This window comes from Salvelinus fontinalis, chromosome 27, assembly GCF_029448725.1.
Source record: "Salvelinus fontinalis isolate EN_2023a chromosome 27, ASM2944872v1, whole genome shotgun sequence".
In the NCBI taxonomy this organism is placed as follows: Eukaryota; Metazoa; Chordata; class Actinopteri; order Salmoniformes; family Salmonidae; genus Salvelinus; species Salvelinus fontinalis.
In genome coordinates this window covers 43,365,678-43,390,695 of record NC_074691.1, presented here as the reverse complement: position 1 = coordinate 43,390,695, position 25,018 = coordinate 43,365,678, and the positions used below count along the sequence as shown (strand labels likewise).

Sequence of the window (25,018 nt, the reverse complement as noted above, 5' to 3'; positions counted from 1 at the left end):
GAGGGGGAGAGGGAGACATGGAGGCTGGGGAGAGGGAGAGGGAGACATTGAGGATGGGGAGAGGGAGGGGGAGAGGGAGACATGGAGGCTGAGGAGAGGGAGACATGGAGGCTGGGGAGAGGGAGACATGGGTGATGGGGAGAGGGAGACATGGAGGATGGGGAGAGGGAGACATGGAGACTGGGTAGATGGAGGATGGGGAGAGGGAGAGGGAGACATGGAGGATGGGGAGAGGGAGACATGGAGGATGGAGAGAGGGAGAGGGAGATATGGAGGATGGGGAGAGGGAGAGGGAGACATGGGGGACAGGGAGAGGGAGCTGGGGAGGGAGACATGGAGGATGGGGAGAGGGAAGGAGACATGGAGGCTGGGGAGAGGGAGACATGGAGGATGGGGAGAGGGAGACATGGAGGCTGGGGAGAGGGAGGGAGACATGGAGGCTGGGGAGAGGGAGACATGGAGGATGGGGAGAGGGAGACATGGAGGCTGGGGAGAGGGAGAGGGAGACATGGAGGCTGGGGAGAGGGAGACATGGAGGCTGGGGAGAGGGAGACATGGAGGCTGGGGAGAGGGAGGGGGAGACATGGAGGATGGGGAGGGGGAGACATGGAGGATGGGGAGAGGGAGAGGGAGACATGGAGGATGGGGAGAGGGAGACATGGAGGATGGGGAGAGGGAGAGGGAGACATGGAGGATGGGGAGAGGGAGACATGGGGGACAGGGAGAGGGAGCTGGGGAGGGAGACATGGAGGATGGGGAGAGGGAGGGAGACATGGAGGCTGGGGAGAGGGAGACATGGAGGATGGGGAGAGGGAGACATGGAGGCTGGGGAGAGGGAGGGAGACATGGAGGCTGGGGAGAGGGAGACATGGAGGATGGGGAGAGGGAGACATGGAGGCTGGGGAGAGGGAGAGGGAGACATGGAGGCTGGGGAGAGGGAGACATGGAGGCTGGGGAGAGGGAGACATGGAGGCTGGGGAGAGGGAGGGGGAGACATGGAGGATGGGGAGGGGGAGACATGGAGGATGGGGAGAGGGAGAGGGAGACATGGAGGATGGGGAGAGGGAGACATGGAGGATGGGGAGAGGGAGAGGGAGACATGGAGGATGGGGAGAGGGAGACATGGAGGCTGGGGAGAGGGAGACATGGAGGCTGGGGAGGGGGAGACATGGAGGCTGGGGAAGGGGAGACATGGAGGCTGGGGAGAGGGGGACATGGAGGCTGGGGAGGGGGAGACATGGAGGATGGGGAGAGGGAGACATGGAGGCTGGGGAGAGGGAGGGGGAGACATGGAGGATGGGGAGGGGGAGACATGGAGGATGGGGAGAGGGAGACATGGAGGCTGGGGAGGGGGAGACATGGAGGATGGGGAGAGGGTGACATGGAGGCTGGGGAGAGGGAGACATGGAGGCTGGGGAGAGGGAGACATGGAGGATGGGGAGAGGGAGACATGGAGGCTGGGGAGGGGGAGACATGGAGGATGGGGAGGGGGAGACATGGAGGCTGGGGAGGGGGAGACATGGAGGCTGGGGAGGGGTGGAGACATGGAGGCTGGGGAGAGGGAGACATGGAGGCTGGGGAGAGGGAGGGGGAGACATGGAGGATGGGGAGGGGGAGACATGGAGGATGGGGAGAGGGAGAGGGAGACATGGAGGATGGGGAGAGGGAGACATGGAGGATGGGGAGAGGGAGAGGGAGACATGGAGGATGGGGAGAGGGAGACATGGAGGCTGGGGAGAGGGAGAGGGAGACATGGAGGCTGGGGAGAGGGAGACATGGAGGAGGGGAGAGGGAGACATGGAGGATGGGGAGGGGGAGACATGGAGGCTGGGGAGACATGGAGAATGGGGAGAGGGAGAGGGAGACATGGAGGCTGGGGAGAGGGAGACATGGAGGCTGGGGAGAGGGAGACATGGAGGCTGGGGAGGGGGAGATATGGAGGCTGGGGAGAGGGAGAGGGAGACATGGAGGATGGGGAGAGGGAGACATGGAGGCTGGGGAGAGGGAGAGGGAGACATGGAGGCTGGGGAGGGGGAGACATGGAGGCTGGGGAGGGGGAGACATGGAGGCTGGGGAGAGGGAGACATGGAGGCTGGGGAGAGGGAGACATGGAGGATGGGGAGAGGGAGACATGGAGGATGGGGAGAGGGAGACATGGAGGATGGGGAGAGGGAGACATGGAGGCTGGGGAGAGGGAGACATGGAGGATGGGGAGTGGGAGAGGGAGACATGGTGGCTGGGGAGAGGGAGACATGGAGGATGGGGAGAGGGAGAGGGAGACATGGAGGCTGGGGAGAGGGAGGGGGTGACATGGAGGCTGGGGAGAGGGAGGGGGAGACATGGGGGAGAGGGAGAGGGAGACATGGAGAATGGGGAGAGGGAGACATGGAGGCTGGGGAGAGGGAGACATGGAGGCTGGGGAGGGGGAGACATGGAGGCTGGGGAGGGGGAGACATGGAGGCTGGGGAGAGGGAGAGGGAGACATGGAGGATGGGGAGAGGGAGACATGGAGGATGGGGAGAGGGAGACATGGAGGCTGGGGAGAGGGAGAGGGAGACATGGAGGCTGGGGAGGGGGAGACATGGAGGCTGGGGAGGGGGAGACATGGAGGATGGGGAGAGGGAGAGGGAGACATGGAGGATGGGGAGAGGGAGACATGGAGGCTGGGGAGAGGGAGAGGGAGACATGGAGGCTGGGGAGAGGGAGACATGGAGGAGGGGAGAGGGAGACATGGAGGATGGGGAGAGGGAGACATGGAGGCTGGGGAGAGGGAGACATGGAGAATGGGGAGAGGGAGAGGGAGACATGGAGGCTGGGGAGAGGGAGACATGGAGGCTGGGGAGAGGGAGACATGGAGGCTGGGGAGGGGGAGATATGGAGGCTGGGGAGAGGGAGAGGGAGACATGGAGGATGGGGAGAGGGAGACATGGAGGCTGGGGAGAGGGAGAGGGAGACATGGAGGCTGGGGAGGGGGAGACATGGAGGCTGGGGAGGGGGAGACATGGAGGATGGGGAGAGGGAGAGGGAGACATGGAGGCTGGGGAGAGGGAGACATGGAGGATGGGGAGAGGGAGACATGGAGGATGGGGAGAGGGAGACATGGAGGATGGGGAGAGGGAGACATGGAGGCTGGGGAGAGGGAGACATGGAGGATGGGGAGTGGGAGAGGGAGACATGGTGGCTGGGGAGAGGGAGACATGGAGGATGGGGAGAGGGAGAGGGAGACATGGAGGCTGGGGAGAGGGAGGGGGTGACATGGAGGCTGGGGAGAGGGAGGGGGAGACATGGAGGATGGGGAGAGGGCGGGGGAGACATGGAGGATGGGGAGAGGGAGGGGGAGACATGGAGGATGGGGAGAGGGAGGGGGAGACATGGAGGCTGGGGAGAGGGAGGGGGAGACATGGAGGCTGGGGAGAGGGAGGGGGAGACATGGAGGCTGGGGAGAGGGAGGGGGAGACATGGAGGCTGGGGAGAGGGAGGGGGAGACATGGAGGATGGGGAGAGGGAGGGGGAGACATGGAGGATGGGGAGAGGGAGGGGGAGACATGGAGGCTGGGGAGAGGGAGGGGGAGACATGGAGGCTGGGGAGAGGGAGGGGGAGACATGAAGGCTGGGGAGAGGGATGGGGAGAGGGAGGGGGAGACATGGAGGCTGGGGAGAGGGAGGGGGAGACATGGAGGCTGGGGAGAGGGAGGGGGAGACATGGAGGCTGGGGAGAGGGAGGGGGAGACATGGAGGCTGGGGAGAGGGAGGGGGAGACATGGAGGCTGGGGAGAGGGAGGGGGAGACATGGAGGCTGGGGAGAGGGAGGGGGAGACATGGAGGCTGGGGAGAGGGAGGGGGAGACATGGAGGCTGGGGAGAGGGAGGGGGAGACATGGAGGCTGGGGAGAGGGAGAGGGAGACATGGAGGCTGGGGAGAGGGAGACATGGAGGCTGGGGAGAGGGAGACATGGAGGATGGGGAGAGGGAGACATGGAGGCTGGGGAGAGGGAGGGGGAGACATGGAGTCTGGGGAGAGGGAGGGGGAGACATGAAGGCTGGGGAGAGGGAGGGGGAGACATGGAGGCTGGGGAGAGGGAGGGGGAGACATGGAGGCTGGGGAGAGGGAGAGGGAGACATGGAGGCTTGGGAGAGGGAGGGGGAGACATGGAGGCTGGGGAGAGGGAGACATGGAGGCTGGGGAGAGGGAGACATGGAGGATGGGGAGAGGGAGACATTGAGGCTGGGGAGAGGGAGGGGGAGACATGGAGGCTGGGGAGATGGAGAGGGAGACATGGAGGCTGGGGAGAGGGAGGGGGAGACATGGAGGATGGGGAGAGGGAGGGGGAGACATGGAGGCTGGGGAGAAGGATGGGGAGACATGGAGGCTGGGGAGAGGGAGGGGGAGACATGAAGGCTGGGGAGAGGGAGGGGGAGACATGGAGGATGGGGAGAGGGAGGGGGAGACATGGAGGCTGGGGAGAGGGAGGGGGAGACATGGATGCTGGGGAGAGGGAGGGGGAGACATGGAGGCTGGGGAGAGGGAGGGGGAGACATGGAGGCTGGGGAGAGGGAGGGGGAGACATGGAGGCTGGGGAGAGGGAGGGGGAGACATGGAGGCTGGGGAGAGGGAGGGGGAGACATGGAGGCTGGGGAGAGGGAGAGGGAGACAAGGAGGCTGGGGAGAGGGAGGGGGAGACATGGAGGCTGGGGAGAGGGAGACATGGAGGCTGGGGAGAGGGAGACATGGAGGATGGGGAGAGGGAGACATGGAGGCTGGGGAGAGGGAGGGGGAGACATGGAGTCTGGGGAGAGGGAGGGGGAGACATGAAGGCTGGGGAGAGGGAGGGGGAGACATGGAGGCTGGGGAGAGGGAGGGGGAGACATGGAGGCTGGGGAGAGGGAGAGGGAGACATGGAGGCTTGGGAGAGGGAGGGGGAGACATGGAGGCTGGGGAGAGGGAGACATGGAGGCTGGGGAGAGGGAGACATGGAGGATGGGGAGAGGGAGACATGGAGGCTGGGGAGATGGAGAGGGAGACATGGAGGCTGGGGAGAAGGAGAGGGAGACATGGAGGCTGGGGAGAGGGAGGGGGAGACATGGAGGCTGGGGAGAGGGAGAGGGAGACATGGAGGCTGGGGAGAGCGAGAGGGAGACATGGAGGCTGGGGAGAGGGAGGGGGAGACATGGAGGCTGGGGAGAGGGAGAGGGAGACATGGAGGCTGGGGAGAGCGAGAGGGAGACATGGAGGCTGGGGAGAGGGAGGGGGAGACATGGAGGCTGGGGAGAGGGAGACATGGAGGCTGGGGAGAGGGAGACATGGAGGCTGGGGAGAGGGAGACATGGAGGCTGGGGAGAGGGAGGGGGAGACATGGAGGCTGGGGAGAGGGAGGGGGAGACATGGAGGCTGGGGAGAGGGAGGGGGAGACATGGAGGCTGGGGAGAGGGAGGGGGAGACATGGAGGCTGGGGAGAGGGAGAGGGAGACATGGAGGCTGGGGAGAGGGAGGGGGAGACATGGAGGCTGGGGAGAGGGAGACATGGAGGCTGGGGAGAGGGAGAGGGAGACATGGAGGCTGGGGAGAGGGAGGGGGAGACATGGAGGCTGGGGAGAGGGAGACATGGAGGCTGGGGAGAGGGAGACATTTAGGATGGGGAGAGGGAGACATGGAGGCTGGGGAGAGGGAGGGGGAGACATGGAGGCTGGGGAGAGGGAGGGGGAGACATGGAGGCTGGGGAGAGGGAGGGGGAGACATGAGGGCTGGGGAGAGGGAGGGGGAGACATGGAGGCTGGGGAGAGGGAGGGGGAGACATGGAGGCTGGGGAGAGGGAGGGGGAGACATGGAGGCTGGGGAGAGGGAGGGGGAGACATGGAGGCTGGGGAGGGGGGGGGAGACATGGAGGCTGGGGAGGGGGGGGGGAGACATGGAGGCTGGGGAGGGGGGGGGAGACATGGAGGCTGGGGAGAGGGAGACATGGAGGCTGGGGAGAGGGAGACATGGAGGCTGGGGAGAGGGAGACATGGAGGCTGGGGAGAGGGAGACATGGAGGCTGGGGAGGGGGGGGGGAAGACATGGAGGCTGGGGAGAGGGAGACATGGAGGCTGGGGAGAGGGAGACATGGAGGCTGGGGAGAGGGAGACATGGAGGCTGGGGAGAGGGAGACATGGAGGCTGGGGAGAGGGAGACATGGAGGCTGGGGAGAGGGAGAGGGAGACATGGAGGCTGGGGAGAGGGAGAGGGAGACATGGAGGCTGGGGAGAGGGAGGGGGAGACATGGAGGGCTGGGGAGAGGGAGACATGGAGGCTGGGGAGAGGGAGATATGGAGGCTGGGGAGAGGGAGACATGGAGGCTGGGGAGAGGGAGAGGGAGACATGGAGGCTGGGGAGAGGGAGGGGGAGACATGGAGGCTGGGGAGAGGGAGACATGGAGGCTGGGGAGAGGGAGGGGGAGACATGGAGGCTGGGGAGAGGGAGGGGGAGACATGGAGGCTGGGGAGAGGGAGACATGGAGGCTGGGGAGAGGGAGACATGGAGGATGGGGAGAGGGAGACATGGAGGCTGGGGAGAGGGAGGGGGAGACATGGAGGCTGGGGAGAGGGAGGGGGAGACATGGAGGCTGGGGAGAGGGAGGGGGAGACATGGAGGCTGGGGAGAGGGAGGGGGAGACATGGAGGCTGGGGAGAGGGAGGGGGAGGGGGAGAGGGAGACATGGAGGATGGGGAGAGGGAGATTTCCACAGAAGTAAAATAAAAGTCTACAAGGCCAGATGTGTATTTTGGTAGTGTTATAGTATCAGGTGTTTCCCCAAATAATGATGTTATGGCGGTAGGACCAAAACACCTGTAATACTTTAGACATGGTATCAGAGATGGCCGACCAATAGTTACGTAGAGAAGAACAGGACCAACACACCTGGATCAGAGCAGCAGGAGCTTGCCGACCTTGTCGTAACTAGGGTGGACATCAGGATAGATGTTAGGAAGCCTGAGTTTAGACCAGTGACTGGGGTGGAGGATGATGCATTGGATCAAACCATGTTTGGCTCAAATAGAAGAGGAGTGGACACGGTGCAGAATATCTTCCCATGTCTTCCCATCAGTAAACCTATCACCTAGACCCTGTACCAACAAGGCTGCTAATGAGGGATTCTGATAGCTGCTAATGAGGGATTCTGATAGCTGCTAATGAGGGATTCTGATAGCTGCTAATGAGGGATTCTGATAGCTGCTAATGAGGGATTCTGATAGCTGCTAATGAGGGATTCTGATAGCTGCTAATGAGGGATTCTGATACCTGCTAATGAGGGATTCTGATAGCTGCTAATGAAGGATTCTGATGAAGGATTCTAATGAGGGATTCTGATAGCTGCTAATGAGGGATTCTGATAGCTGCTAATGAAGGATTCTGATGAAGGATTCTGATAGCTGCTAATGAAGGATTCTGATAGCTGCTAATGAGGGATTCTGATAGCTGCTAATGAGGGATTCTGGTAGCTGCTAATGAGGGATTCTGATAGCTGCTAATGAGGGATTCTGATGAAGGATTCTGATAGCTGCTAATGAAGGATTCTGATACCTGCTAATGAGGGATTATGATAGCTGCTAATGAGGGATTCTAATGAAGGATTCTGATAGCTGCTAATGAGGGATTCTGATACCTGCTAATGAGGGATTATGATAGCTGCTAATGAGGGATTCTGATAGCTGCTAATGAGGGATTCTGATGAAGGATTCTGATAGCTGCTAATGAAGGATTCTGATACCTGCTAATGAGGGATTATGATAGCTGCTAATGAAGGATTCTAATGAAGGATTCTGATAGCTGCTAATGAGGGATTTTGGTAGCTGCTAATGAGGGATTCTGATAGCTGCTAATGAGGGATTCTGATAGCTGCTAATGAGGGATTCTGATAGCTGCTAATGAGGGATTCTGATAGCTGCTAATGAGGGATTTTAATGAAGGATTCTGATAGCTGCTAATGAGGGATTCTAATGAAGGATTCTGATAGCTGCTAATGAGGGATTCTGATAGCTGCTAATGAGGGATTCTGATAGCTGCAAATGAGGGTTTCTGATAGCTGCTAATGAAGGATTATGATAGCTGCTAATGAAGGATTCTAATGAAGGATTCTGATAGCTGCTAATGAAGGATTCTGATATCTGCTAATGAGGGATTCTGATAGCTGCTAATGAGGGATTTTGATAGCTGCTAATGAGGGATTCTAATAGCTGCTAATGAAGGATTCTGATAGCTGCTAATGAGGGATTCTGATAGCTGCTAATGAAGGATTCTGATATCTGCTAATGAGGGATTCCTGTTTTATTCGGCGCATGTGACAATTAAAATGTGATTTGATTTGAAGAATGATCAATGGAAACAGGATACAGCTAAGCTCAATTTCAAGTCTCATAGCAAAGGGTCTGAATACCTTTGTAAATAAGGTTTTTCTGTTTTTTAATATATTTGCTATGAGAATTTCTAAATACCTGTTGAAGAGGTAACAATGTACTGTATAAGAAGTAATAGCCTATACTGTTGGGGATGGTGTGAAAAATGCGTCAGTGGGAGGGGCCACAGGAAGAGTGAGGAATTGAGAGGCCATGTCACGGACAAAGCTGCATACTTGTAAATATCTAAAGTAATGACTATTTGGTGGAATTCAGCTGAGAGTTGTTGTAACGATGCAAACGTGACGTCAACGTAACAAAATGTGGAAAAAGACAAGGGGTGTGAATCCTTTCCGAATGCACTGCATACGTTGAAAGAGGTAGGAGAATTTAGGACAGGTATTCGTTTTAAACAAATTAATTCCACCAGCTAAAGATAGGGGGTGTAGTGACCATCGTTCGATGTCGTCTCTTAGCACTCTCGTTATATGTAGGTTGGATCGAAATGAAATCGTGAGGAGCCCGATGTCGATGGCAAAAATCAAAGGGAGACATTGGATAAACCTGTCGAGTGCCTCTGAAGAGAGGGAATTAGTCTGAGTGATTGTTATTCATTCTGACAGATGGAAGTGTATAGTAACTTGATCCAAGCAATGCATTTTTTTGCCGAAGCCACATTTTTCTAAGGTATGAAAAAGGTACCCCCACTCCACTCTATCAGAAGCCTTTTTTAGCATCTAGAGAGATTAGAATCTCTGGGAGTTTTGAGATAGAGGGATTATACATAACATTAAAGAGTCGTCTGATATTTGAGAAAGAATGTGTATTTTTTGTAAAACCTGCCTGGCCAGAGGAAATTAAAGATGTTAAAACCAACTCCAAACGCATAGCTAATGGTTTAGCTAGGGATAGCACCCTTTTTTTTTCAATTTTCGCCTAAATGACATACCCAAATCGAACTGCCTGTAGCTCAGGCCCTGAAGCAAGGATATGCATATTCTTGCTACCATTTGAAAGGAAACACTTTGAAGTTTGTAGAAATGTGAATTTAATGTAGGAGAATATAAAACAATAGATCTGGTAGAAGAAAATATAAAGAAAAAACCAACCAATCTTTTTCTACCACCATCTTTGAAAAGCAAGAGAAAGGTCATAGTTGAATCCAACACTCTGGTTGTAATTCCGATAGTGTCCACAAGATGGCAGCAGTGTAAAGTTTCAGATGGATTACTTGAAAAATGAGTGGACAACAAGACAGTGTGAAGTCCCCAGGTACATTTGAGCAAATCGTGAAGCAGACATTCGCATTCATATTACATTTTTCTGCAAGAATGTCGTCAAATCTGTATACTTGGACTTTGATTTAGCTTTCCAAGTATTAGTAGCCATATTATAAGTTCAACATTTGCAAAACAACCAGTTTTCATAACTGAAGTTGATTGATGTTGTTAGTAGCTATAAAAACATCAATCTGAGCAGTCAGAAAGTTGACAACTTTCATCAGACCGCAGGCGAGTATTAAAACGCCAAGGTAGACGAGGCTCAGTCCCACCACCAACTGATAGCTCTAAAGTCGAGGTGATCGGATATGACTATGGAGCTGCGTACAGAGAAAAGAAGTATGTTGTCTAAGAAGAAGTCGTCAACACTGATGGACACGGGAGAAAAATCCCTACTAGTTGGATTGAAAGTACACCAGGGGTTAGGGTAAGGGTTTGGGTTAGGGTTTGGGTTAGGGTTAGGGTAAGGGTTGGGGTAAGGGTTGGGGTTAGGGGAGGTTAGGGTTAGGGGGGTTAGGGTAAGGATAAGGGTTAGGGTTAGGGTGAGGGTTTGGGTTAGGGTTAGGGTAAGGGTTGGGTTAGGGTTAGGGTTAGGGTTAGGGTAGGGGGAAGGGTTAGGGTAAGGGTTTGGGTTAGGGTTAGGGTAAGGGTTGGGTAAGGGTTAGGGTTAGGGTTAGGGTAAGGGTTAGGGTAAGGGTTAGGGTAAAGGGTAAGGGTTAGGGTAAGGGTTAGGATAAGGGTTAGGATAAGGGTTAGGGTAAAGGTAAGGGTAAGGGTTAGGGTAAAGGGTAAGGGTTAGGGTTAGGGTGAGGGTTTGGGTTAGGGTAAGGGTTGGGGTAAGGGTTAGGGTTAGGGGGGGTTAGGGTTAGGGGGGTTAGGGTAAGGGTTATGGTTAGGGTAGGGGGAAGGGTTAGGGTAAGGGTTAGGGTAAGGGTTAGGGTAAGGGTTAGGGTAAGGGTTAGGGTTTGGGTTAGGGTAAGGGTTGGGGTAAGGGTTAGGGTTAGGGTAAGGGTTAGGGTAAGGGTTAGGGTAAAGGGTTAGGGTTAGGATAAGGGTTAGGGTAAAGGTAAGGGTTAGGGTAAAGGGTTAGGGTAAGGGTTAGGGTAAGGGTTAGGGTAAGGGTTAGGGTTAGGGTAAGGGTTAGGGTAAGGGTAAGGGTAAGGGTTAGGGTTAGTTACTGTAACGGCAAACTGTTCAAGAAAAGTTTGGATAACCTTAGAACGTGTGCTACTTTTGTTGGAGGAACAATCCAAAGTAGGATTAAGCCAGCAATTAAAATCGCCTCCCTAGATTAATGTGTGAGGTCATATCTGGAAGTGAAGACAAAGGCATGGTAAAAAAAAAAAAATCGTCATCCCATTTTGGCACATAGATATTGGTAAGGATCAATGGAGTATTATAGATTCTGTCAGTGACAGTAATATATCTGACATTGGCATCTGAAATAACCTTGGACAAAACAAAGGGCACCAATTTGTGTATCAGAATTTGCAGCTTCCCTGGATTTATTTCTGAAAAGTGGAGTGATGAAGTTGGCCTTTTCACAATCTAAAGTGATCTGAAACTCAGATGGGTCTCTGGTCAGACAGCAATCTGATGCAAGATGGTGAAGTACTCTACTCCTGGTTGGTTCAAACCTTTACACTTCCAACTAGACAGCAATCTGATGCAAGATGGTGAAGTACTCTACTCCTGGTTGGTTCAAACCTTTACACTTCCAACTAGACAATGTCCTCCCTGCCCTATTACGTTAGCTTGTTGAGTCCTTTGGAAGAAGAGGAATTGAGTGTAGCCTTTTAAATGTAAGTGGAAGACTGAACTTGACAAACAAGAAATAACAAACCAAAAAACCTTTGAACTACCTCCCACCCGCTGAAGGGTCATTCAAGGCAACCGAAACTGTCAGGAGCAGAAAAATATGCCTCTCCAGTTGGTAGCTCGTTCAGGAAAATCCAAGGCTTTGCTGCGGCCTAGTTCAGCAATTCACAGCCATTATTAACGTTTGGAAGAGCCAAGAGATATGTAACTATGTAAACAGTACTTAGTAAAGTGAAATTAATTAAACAATAAATGAAACTGTGCTCTAAATTAAATAAAGTCTGTCACAACTTGGCGGAGCTCCGGGAAACGTCATTCGTGCCCCCGGAAATCCCCTACATGGTCTTGTTTGATACCTTAATGCTTGTGTGTGTGTGTGTGTGTGTGTGTGTGTGTGTGTGTGTGTGTGTGTGTGTGTGTGTGTGTGTGTGTGTGTGTGTGTGTGTGTGTGTGTGTGTGTGTGTGTGTGTGTGTGTGTGTGTGTGTGTGTGTGTGTGTGTGTGTGTCCGCGTGTAGGTGGAGAACATGTTGTACCCTAAGCTGATAGCTGTGAACTCCGCCCACTTTGACTTCCATGGTTGTAACTTCTCCGAGAAGAACATGTACGCCCGCGACAAGAGAGACGGCCAGAGCAAAGAGGGCAGCGGACGCGTGGCCATGCACAAAGCTATAGGACTACTACACAGGTAATATCACTACACACAAAGCTATAGGACTACTACACAGGTAATATCACTACACACAAAGCTATAGGACTACTACACAGGTAATATCACTACACACAAAGCTATAGGACTACTAGGTAATATCACTACACACAAAGCTATAGGACTACTACACAGGTAATATCACTACACACAAAGCTATAGGACTACTACACAGGTAATATCACTACACACAAAGCTATAGGACTACTACACAGGTAATATCACTACACACAAAGCTATAGGACTACTACACAGGTAATATCACTACACACAAAGCTATAGGACTACTACACAGGTAATATCACTACACACAAAGCTATAGGACTACTACACAGGTAATATCACTACACACAAAGCTATAGGACTACTACACAGGTAATATCACTACGCACAAAGCTATAGGACTACTACACAGGTAATATCACTACACACAATGCTATAGGACTACTACACAGGTAATATCACTACACACAAAGCTATAGGACTACTAGGTAATATCACTACACACAAAGCTATAGGACTACTACACAGGTAATATCACTACACACAAAGCTATAGGACTACTAGGTAATATCACTACACACAAAGCTATAGGACTACTACACAGGTAATATCACTACACACAAAGCTATAGGACTACTAGGTAGTATCACTACACACAAAGCTATAGGACTACTAGGTAATATCACTACACACAAAGCTATAGGACTACTACACAGGTAATATCACTACACACAATGCTATAGGACTACTACACAGGTAATATCACTACACACAAAGCTATAGGACTACTACACAGGTAATATCACTACACACAAAGCTATAGGACTACTAGGTAGTATCACTACACACAAAGCTATAGGACTACTAGGTAGTATCACTACACACAAAGCTATAGGACTACTACACAGGTAATATCACTACACACAAAGCTATAGGACTACTAGGTAATATCACTACACACAAAGCTATAGGACTACTACACAGGTAATATCACTACACACAAAGCTATAGGACTACTAGGTAATATCACTACACACAAAGCTATAGGACTACTAGGTAATATCACTACGCACAAAGCTATAGGACTACTACACAGGTAATATCACTACGCACAAAGCTATAGGACTACTACACAGGTAATATCACTACACACAAAGCTATAGGACTACTACACAGGTAATATCACTACACACAAAGCTATAGGACTACTAGGTAATATCACTACACACAAAGCTATAGGACTACTACACAGGTAATATCACTACACACAAAGCTATAGGACTACTAGGTAATATCACTACACACAAAGCTATAGGACTACTAGGTAATATCACTACACACAATGCTATAGGACTACTACACAGGTAATATCACTACACACAAAGCTATAGGACTACTACACAGGTAATATCACTACACACAAAGCTATAGGACTACTACACAGGTAATATCACTACACACAAAGCTATAGGACTACTACACAGGTAATATCACTACGCACAAAGCTATAGGACTACTACACAGGTAATATCACTACACACAAAGCTATAGGACTACTACACAGGTAATATCACTACGCACAAAGCTATAGGACTACTACACAGGTAATATCACTACACACAAAGCTATAGGACTACTACACAGGTAATATCACTACACACAAAGCTATAGGACTACTACACAGGTAATATCACTACACACAAAGCTATAGGACTACTACACAGGTAAGATCACTACGCACAAAGCTATAGGACTACTAGGTAATATCACTACACACAATGCTATAGGACTACTACACAGGTAATATCACTACACACAATGCTATAGGACTACTACACAGGTAATATCACTACGCACAATGCTATAGGACTACTACACAGGTAATATCACTACGCACAAAGCTATAGGACTACTAGGTAATATCACTACACACAAAGCTATAGGACTACTACACAGGTAATATCACTACACACAATGCTATAGGACTACTACACAGGTAATATCACTACACACAAAGCTATAGGACTACTACACAGGTAATATCACTACACACAAAGCTATAGGACTACTACACAGGTAATATCACTACACACAAAGCTATAGGACTACTACACAGGTAATATCACTACACACAAAGCTATAGGACTACTACACAGGTAATATCACTACGCACAAAGCTATAGGACTACTAGGTAATATCACTACACACAAAGCTATAGGACTACTACACAGGTAATATCACTACGCACAAAGCTATAGGACTACTACACAGGTAATATCACTACGCACAAAGCTATAGGACTACTACACAGGTAATATCACTACGCACAAAGCTATAGGACTACTAGGTAATATCACTACGCACAAAGCTATAGGACTACTACACAGGTAATATCACTACGCACAAAGCTATAGGACTACTACACAGGTAATATCACTACGCACAAAGCTATAGGACTACTAGGTAATATCACTACACACAAAGCTATAGGACTACTAGGTAATATCACTACACACAAAGCTATAGGACTACTACACAGGTAATATCACTACACACAAAGCTATAGGACTACTAGGTAATATCACTACACACAAAGCTATAGGACTACTACACAGGTAATATCACTACGCACAAAGCTATAGGACTACTACACAGGTAATATCACTACACACAAAGCTATAGGACTACTACACAGGTAATATCACTACACACAATGCTATAGGACTACTAGGTAATATCACTACACACAAAGCTATAGGACTACTAGGTAATATCACTACGCACAATGCTATAGGACTACTACACAGGTAATATCACTACGCACAAAGCTATAGGACTACTACACAGGTAATATCACTACGCACAAAGCTATAGGACTACTACACAGGTAATATCACTACGCACAAAGCTATAGGACTACTACACAGGTAATATCACTACGCACAAAGCTATAGGACTACTAGGTAATATCACTACACACAAAGCTATAGGACTACTACACAGGTAATATCACTACGCACAAAGCTATAGGACTACTACACAGGTAATATCACTACACACAATGCTATAGGACTACTACACAGGTAATATCACTACACACAAAGCTATAGGACTACTACACAGGTAATATCACTACGCACAAAGCTATAGGACTACTAGGTAATATCACTACGCACAAAGCTATAGGACTACTACACAGGTAATATCACTACGCACAAAGCTATAGGACTACTACACAGGTAATATCACTACGCACAAAGCTATAGGACTACTACACAGGTAATATCACTACGCACAAAGCTATAGGACTACTACACAGGTAATATCACTACGCACAAAGCTATAGGACTACTACACAGGTAATATCACTACGCACAAAGCTATAGGACTACTACACAGGTAATATCACTACGCACAAAGCTATAGGACTACTACACAGGTAATATCACTACACACAAAGCTATAGGACTACTACACAGGTAATATCACTACGCACAATGCTATAGGACTACTTCACAGGTAATATCACTACACACAAAGCTATAGGACTACTACACAGGTAATATCACTACACACAAAGCTATAGGACTACTACACAGGTAATATCACTACACACAAAGCTATAGGACTACTACACAGGTAATATCACTACACACAAAGCTATAGGACTACTAGGTAATATCACTACACACAATGCTATAGGACTACTACACAGGTAATATCACTACGCACAAAGCTATAGGACTACTACACAGGTAATATCACTACGCACAAAGCTATAGGACTACTACACAGGTAATATCACTACACACAAAGCTATAGGACTACTACACAGGTAATATCACTACACACAAAGCTATAGGACTACTACACAGGTAATATCACTACGCACAAAGCTATAGGACTACTACACAGGTAATATCACTACACACAAAGCTATAGGACTACTACACAGGTAATATCACTACACACAAAGCTATAGGACTACTACACAGGTAATATCACTACACACAAAGCTATAGGACTACTACACAGGTAATATCACTACACACAAAGCTATAGGACTACTACACAGGTAATATCACTACACACAAAGCTATAGGACTACTACACAAGTAATATCACTACACACAAAGCTATAGGACTACTACACAGGTAATATCACTACGCACAAAGCTATAGGACTACTAGGTAATATCACTACGCACAAAGCTATAGGACTACTACACAGGTAATATCACTACGCACAATGCTATAGGACTACTACACAGGTAATATCACTACGCACAATGCTATAGGACTACTAGGTAATATCACTACACACAAAGCTATAGGACTACTACACAGGTAATATCACTACACACAATGCTATAGGACTACTACACAGGTAATATCACTACGCACAATGCTATAGGACTACTAGGTAATATCACTACACACAATGCTATAGGACTACTACACAGGTAATATCACTACGCACAATGCTATAGGACTACTAGGTAATATCACTACACACAATGCTATAGGACTACTACACAGGTAATATCACTACGCACAAAGCTATAGGACTACTACACAGGTAATATCACTACGCACAAAGCTTTAGGACTACTACACAGGTAATATCACTACGCACAATGCTATAGGCCTACTAGGTAATATCACTACACACAATGCTATAGGACTACTACACAGGTAATATCACTACGCACAAAGCTATAGGACTACTAGGTAATATCACTACGCACAAAGCTATAGGACTACTACACAGGTAATATCACTACGCACAAAGCTATAGGACTACTAGGTAATATCACTACGCACAAAGCTATAGGACTACTACACAGGTAATATCACTACGCACAAAGCTATAGGACTACTACACAGGTAATATCACTACACACAAAGCTATAGGACTACTAGGTAATATCACTACGCACAAAGCTATAGGACTACTACACAGGTAATATCACTACGCACAAAGCTATAGGACTACTAGGTAATATCACTACGCACAAAGCTATAGGACTACTACACAGGTAATATCACTACACACAATGCTATAGGACTACTACACAGGTAATATCACTACACACAATGCTATAGGACTACTACACAGGTAATATCACTACACACAAAGCTATAGGACTACTACACAGGTAATATCACTACACACAATGCTATAGGACTACTACACAGGTAATATCACTACACACAATGCTATAGGACTACTACACAGGTAATATCACTACACACAATGCTATAGGACTACTACACAGGTAATATCACTACACACAATGCTATAGGACTACTACACAGGTAATATCACTACACACAAAGCTATAGGACTACTACACAGGTAATATCACTACACACAAAGCTATAGGACTACTACACAGGTAATATCACTACGCACAATGCTATAGGACTACTACACAGGTAATATCACTACACACAAAGCTATAGGACTACTACACAGGTAATATCACTACGCACAAAGCTATAGGACTACTACACAGGTAATATCACTACACACAAAGCTATAGGACTACTACACAGGTAATATCACTACACACAAAGCTATAGGACTACTACACAGGTAATATCACTACACACAAAGCTATAGGACTACTACACAGGTAAGATCACTACGCACAAAGCTATAGGACTACTAGGTAATATCACTACACACAATGCTATAGGACTACTACACAGGTAATATCACTACACACAATGCTATAGGACTACTACACAGGTAATATCACTACACACAATGCTATAGGACTACTACACAGGTAATATCACTACGCACAAAGCTATAGGACTACTAGGTAATATCACTACACACAAAGCTATAGGACTACTACACAGGTAATATCACTACACACAATGCTATAGGACTACTACACAGGTAATATCACTACACACAAAGCTATAGGACTACTACACAGGTAATATCACTACACACAAAGCTATAGGACTACTACACAGGTAATATCACTACACACAAAGCTATAGGACTACTACACAGGTAATATCACTACACACAAAGCTATAGGACTACTACACAGGTAATATCACTACGCACAAAGCTATAGGACTACTAGGTAATATCACTACACACAAAGCTATAGGACTACTACACAGGTAATATCACTACGCACAAAGCTATAGGACTACTACACAGGTAATATCACTACGCACAAAGCTATAGGACTACTACACAGGTAATATCACTACGCACAAAGCTATAGGACTACTAGGTAATATCACTACGCACAAAGCTATAGGACTACTACACAGGTAATATCACTACGCACAAAGCTATAGGACTACTACACAGGTAATATCACTACGCACAAAGCTATAGGACTACTAGGTAATATCACTACACACAAAGCTATAGGACTACTAGGTAATATCACTACACACAAAGCTATAGGACTACTACACAGGTAATATCACTACACACAAAGCTATAGGACTACTAGGTAATATCACTACACACAAAGCTATAGGACTACTACACAGGTAATATCACTACGCACAAAGCTATAGGACTACTACACAGGTAATATCACTACACACAAAGCTATAGGACTACTACACAGGTAATATCACTACACACAATGCTATAGGACTACTAGGTAATATCACTACACACAAAGCTATAGGACTACTAGGTAATATCACTACGCACAATGCTATAGGACTACTACACAGGTAATATCACTACGCACAAAGCTATAGGACTACTACACAGGTAATATCACTACGCACAAAGCTATAGGACTACTACACAGGTAATATCACTACGCACAAAGCTGTAGGACTACTACACAGGTAATATCACTACGCACAAAGCTATAGGACTACTAGGTAATATCACTACACACAAAGCTATAGGACTACTACACAGGTAATATCACTACGCACAAAGCTATAGGACTACTACACAGGTAATATCACTACACACAATGCTATAGGACTACTACACAGGTAATATCACTACACACAAAGCTATAGGACTACTACACAGGTAATATCACTACGCACAAAGCTATAGGACTACTAGGTAATATCACTACGCACAAAGCTATAGGACTACTACACAGGTAATATCACTACGCACAAAGCTATAGGACTACTACACAGGTAATATCACTACGCACAAAGCTATAGGACTACTACACAGGTAATATCACTACGCACAAAGCTATAGGACTACTACACAGGTAATATCACTACGCACAAAGCTATAGGACTACTACACAGGTAATATCACTACGCACAAAGCTATAGGACTACTACACAGGTAATATCACTACGCACAAAGCTATAGGACTACTACACAGGTAATATCACTACACACAAAGCTATAGGACTACTACACAGGTAATATCACTACGCACAATGCTATAGGACTACTTCACAGGTAATATCACTACACACAAAGCTATAGGACTACTACACAGGTAATATCACTACACACAAAGCTATAGGACTACTACACAGGTAATATCACTACACACAAAGCTATAGGACTACTACACAGGTAATATCACTACACACAAAGCTATAGGACTACTAGGTAATATCACTACACACAATGCTATAGGACTACTACACAGGTAATATCACTACGCACAAAGCTATAGGACTACTACACAGGTAATATCACTACGCACAAAGCTATAGGACTACTACACAGGTAATATCACTACACACAAAGCTATAGGACTACTACACAGGTAATATCACTACACACAAAGCTATAGGACTACTACACAGGTAATATCACTACGCACAAAGCTATAGGACTACTACACAGGTAATATCACTACACACAAAGCTATAGGACTACTACACAGGTAATATCACTACACACAAAGCTATAGGACTACTACACAGGTAATATCACTACACACAAAGCTATAGGACTACTACACAGGTAATATCACTACACACAAAGCTATAGGACTACTACACAGGTAATATCACTACACACAAAGCTATAGGACTACTACACAAGTAATATCACTACACACAAAGCTATAGGACTACTACACAGGTAATATCACTACGCACAAAGCTATAGGACTACTAGGTAATATCACTACGCACAAAGCTATAGGACTACTACACAGGTAATATCACTACGCACAATGCTATAGGACTACTACACAGGTAATATCACTACGCACAATGCTATAGGACTACTAGGTAATATCACTACACACAAAGCTATAGGACTACTACACAGGTAATATCACTACACACAATGCTATAGGACTACTACACAGGTAATATCACTACGCACAATGCTATAGGACTACTAGGTAATATCACTACACACAATGCTATAGGACTACTACACAGGTAATATCACTACGCACAATGCTATAGGACTACTAGGTAATATCACTACACACAATGCTATAGGACTACTACACAGGTAATATCACTACGCACAAAGCTATAGGACTACTACACAGGTAATATCACTACGCACAAAGCTTTAGGACTACTACACAGGTAATATCACTACGCACAATGCTATAGGACTACTAGGTAATATCACTACACACAATGCTATAGGACTACTACACAGGTAATATCACTACGCACAAAGCTATAGGACTACTAGGTAATATCACTACGCACAAAGCTATAGGACTACTACACAGGTAATATCACTACGCACAAAGCTATAGGACTACTAGGTAATATCACTACGCACAAAGCTATAGGACTACTACACAGGTAATATCACTACGCACAAAGCTATAGGACTACTACACAGGTAATATCACTACACACAAAGCTATAGGACTACTAGGTAATATCACTACGCACAAAGCTATAGGACTACTACACAGGTAATATCACTACGCACAAAGCTATAGGACTACTAGGTAATATCACTACGCACAAAGCTATAGGACTACTACACAGGTAATATCACTACACACAATGCTATAGGACTACTACACAGGTAATATCACTACACACAATGCTATAGGACTACTACACAGGTAATATCACTACACACAAAGCTATAGGACTACTACACAGGTAATATCACTACACACAATGCTATAGGACTACTACACAGGTAATATCACTACACACAATGCTATAGGACTACTACACAGGTAATATCACTACACACAATGCTATAGGACTACTACACAGGTAATATCACTACACACAATGCTATAGGACTACTACACAGGTAATATCACTACACACAAAGCTATAGGACTACTACACAGGTAATATCACTACACACAAAGCTATAGGACTACTACACAGGTAATATCACTACGCACAAAGCTATAGGACTACTACACAGGTAATATCACTACACACAAAGCTATAGGACTACTACACAGGTAATATCACTACGCACAAAGCTATAGGACTACTACACAGGTAATATCACTACGCACAAAGCTATAGGACTACTACACAGGTAATATCACTACGCACAAAGCTATAGGACTACTACACAGGTAATATCACTACGCACAAAGCTATAGGACTACTACACAGGTAATATCACTACGCACAAAGCTATAGGACTACTACACAGGTAATATCACTACGCACAAAGCTATAGGACTACTAGGTAATATCACTACGCACAAAGCTATAGGACTACTACACAGGTAATATCACTACGCACAATGCTATAGGACTACTACACAGGTAATATCACTACACACAAAGCTATAGGACTACTACACAGGTAATATCACTACGCACAAAGCTATAGGACTACTAGGTAATATCACTACACACAATGCTATAGGACTACTACACAGGTAATATCACTACGCACAAAGCTATAGGACTACTACACAGGTAATATCACTACGCACAAAGCTATAGGACTACTAGGTAATATCACTACACACAATGCTATAGGACTACTACACAGGTAATATCACTACGCACAAAGCTATAGGACTACTAGGTAATATCACTACACACAATGCTATAGGACTACTACACAGGTAATATCACCACACACAATGCTATAGGACTACTAGGTAATATCACTACACACAAAGCTATAGGACTACTAGGTAATATCACTACACACAAAGCTACAGGACTACTACACAGGTAATATCACTACACACAATGCTATAGGACTACTACACAGGTAATATCACTACGCACAAAGCTATAGGACTACTACACAGGTAATATCACTACACACAAAGCTATAGGACTACTAGGTAATATCACTACACACAAAGCTATAGGACTACTACACAGGTAATATCACTACGCACAAAGCTATAGGACTACTACACAGGTAATATCACTACACACAAAGCTATAGGACTACTACACAGGTAATATCACTACGCACAATGCTATAGGACTACTACACAGGTAATATCACTACACACAAAGCTATAGGACTACTACACAGGTAATATCACTACACACAAAGCTATAGGACTACTACACAGGTAATATCACTACACACAAAGCTATAGGACTACTACACAGGTAATATCACTACGCACAATGCTATAGGACTACTACACAGGTAATATCACTACACACAATGCTATAGGACTACTAGGTAATATCACTACACACAAAGCTATAGGACTACTAGGTAATATCACTACACACAAAGCTATAGGACTACTAGGTAATATCACTACACACAATGCTATAGGACTACTACACAGGTAATATCACTACGCACAAAGCTATAGGACTACTACACAGGTAATATCACTACGCACAAAGCTATAGGACTACTACACAGGTAATATCACTACACACAAAGCTATAGGACTACTACACAGGTAATATCACTACACACAAAGCTATAGGACTACTACACAGGTAATATCACTACGCACAAAGCTATAGGACTACTACACAGGTAATATCACTACACACAAAGCTATAGGACTACTACACAGGTAATATCACTACACACAAAGCTATAGGACTACTACACAGGTAATATCACTACACACAAAGCTATAGGACTACTACACAGGTAATATCACTACACACAAAGCTATAGGACTACTACACAGGTAATATCACTACACACAAAGCTATAGGACTACTAGGTAATATCACTACGCACAAAGCTACAGGACTACTACACAGGTAATATCACTACGCACAATGCTATAGGACTACTACACAGGTAATATCACTACGCACAATGCTATAGGACTACTAGGTAATATCACTACACACAAAGCTATAGGACTACTACACAGGTAATATCACTACACACAATGCTATAGGACTACTACACAGGTAATATCACTACGCACAATGCTATAGGACTACTAGGTAATATCACTACACACAATGCTATAGGACTACTACACAGGTAATATCACTACGCACAATGCTATAGGACTACTAGGTAATATCACTACACACAATGCTATAGGACTACTACACAGGTAATATCACTACGCACAAAGCTATAGGACTACTACACAGGTAATATCACTACGCACAAAGCTTTAGGACTACTACACAGGTAATATCACTACGCACAATGCTATAGGACTACTAGGTAATATCACTACACACAATGCTATAGGACTACTACACAGGTAATATCACTACGCACAAAGCTATAGGACTACTAGGTAATATCACTACGCACAAAGCTATAGGACTACTACACAGGTAATATCACTACGCACAAAGCTATAGGACTACTAGGTAATATCACTACGCACAAAGCTATAGGACTACTACACAGGTAATATCACTACGCACAAAGCTATAGGACTACTAGGTAATATCACTACGCACAAAGCTATAGGACTACTACACAGGTAATATCACTACGCACAAAGCTATAGGACTACTAGGTAATATCACTACGCACAAAGCTATAGGACTACTACACAGGTAATATCACTACGCACAAAGCTATAGGACTACTAGGTAATATCACTACGCACAAAGCTATAGGACTACTACACAGGTAATATCACTACGCACAAAGCTATAGGACTACTACACAGGTAATATCACTAAACACAATGCTATAGGACTACTACACAGGTAATATCACTACACACAATGCTATAGGACTACTACACAGGTAATATCACTACACACAAAGCTATAGGACTACTACACAGGTAATATCACTACACACAATGCTATAGGACTACTACACAGGTAATATCACTACACACAATGCTATAGGACTACTACACAGGTAATATCACTACACACAATGCTATAGGACTACTACACAGGTAATATCACTACACACAATGCTATAGGACTACTACACAGGTAATATCACTACACACAAAGCTATAGGACTACTACACAGGTAATATCACTACACACAAAGCTATAGGACTACTACACAGGTAATATCACTACGCACAAAGCTATAGGACTACTACACAGGTAATATCACTACACACAAAGCTATAGGACTACTACACAGGTAATATCACTACGCACAAAGCTATAGGACTACTACACAGGTAATATCACTACGCACAAAGCTATAGGACTACTACACAGGTAATATCACTACGCACAAAGCTATAGGACTACTAGGTAATATCACTACGCACAAAGCTATAGGACTACTACACAGGTAATATCACTACGCACAATGCTATAGGACTACTACACAGGTAATATCACTACACACAAAGCTATAGGACAACTACACAGGTAATATCACTACGCACAAAGCTATAGGACTACTAGGTAATATCACTACACACAATGCTATAGGACTACTACACAGGTAATATCACTACGCACAAAGCTATAGGACTACTACACAGGTAATATCACTAC

The 25,018-nt window shown here is 46.6% G+C and overlaps 1 protein-coding gene across 1 annotated transcript in view; it reads left to right on the top strand.

Annotated features, from left to right (window-relative positions):
* agbl5 (AGBL carboxypeptidase 5) overlaps nucleotides 1–25,018 on the top strand; it is a gene marked incomplete in the record, with an annotated part of 126,129 nt that overhangs the window by 32,096 nt on the left and 69,015 nt on the right. Inside the window, 1 exon segment of the mRNA XM_055885807.1 lies at nucleotides 11,984–12,153. Within this exon segment, the coding sequence (XP_055741782.1) occupies nucleotides 11,984–12,153 (170 nt within the window).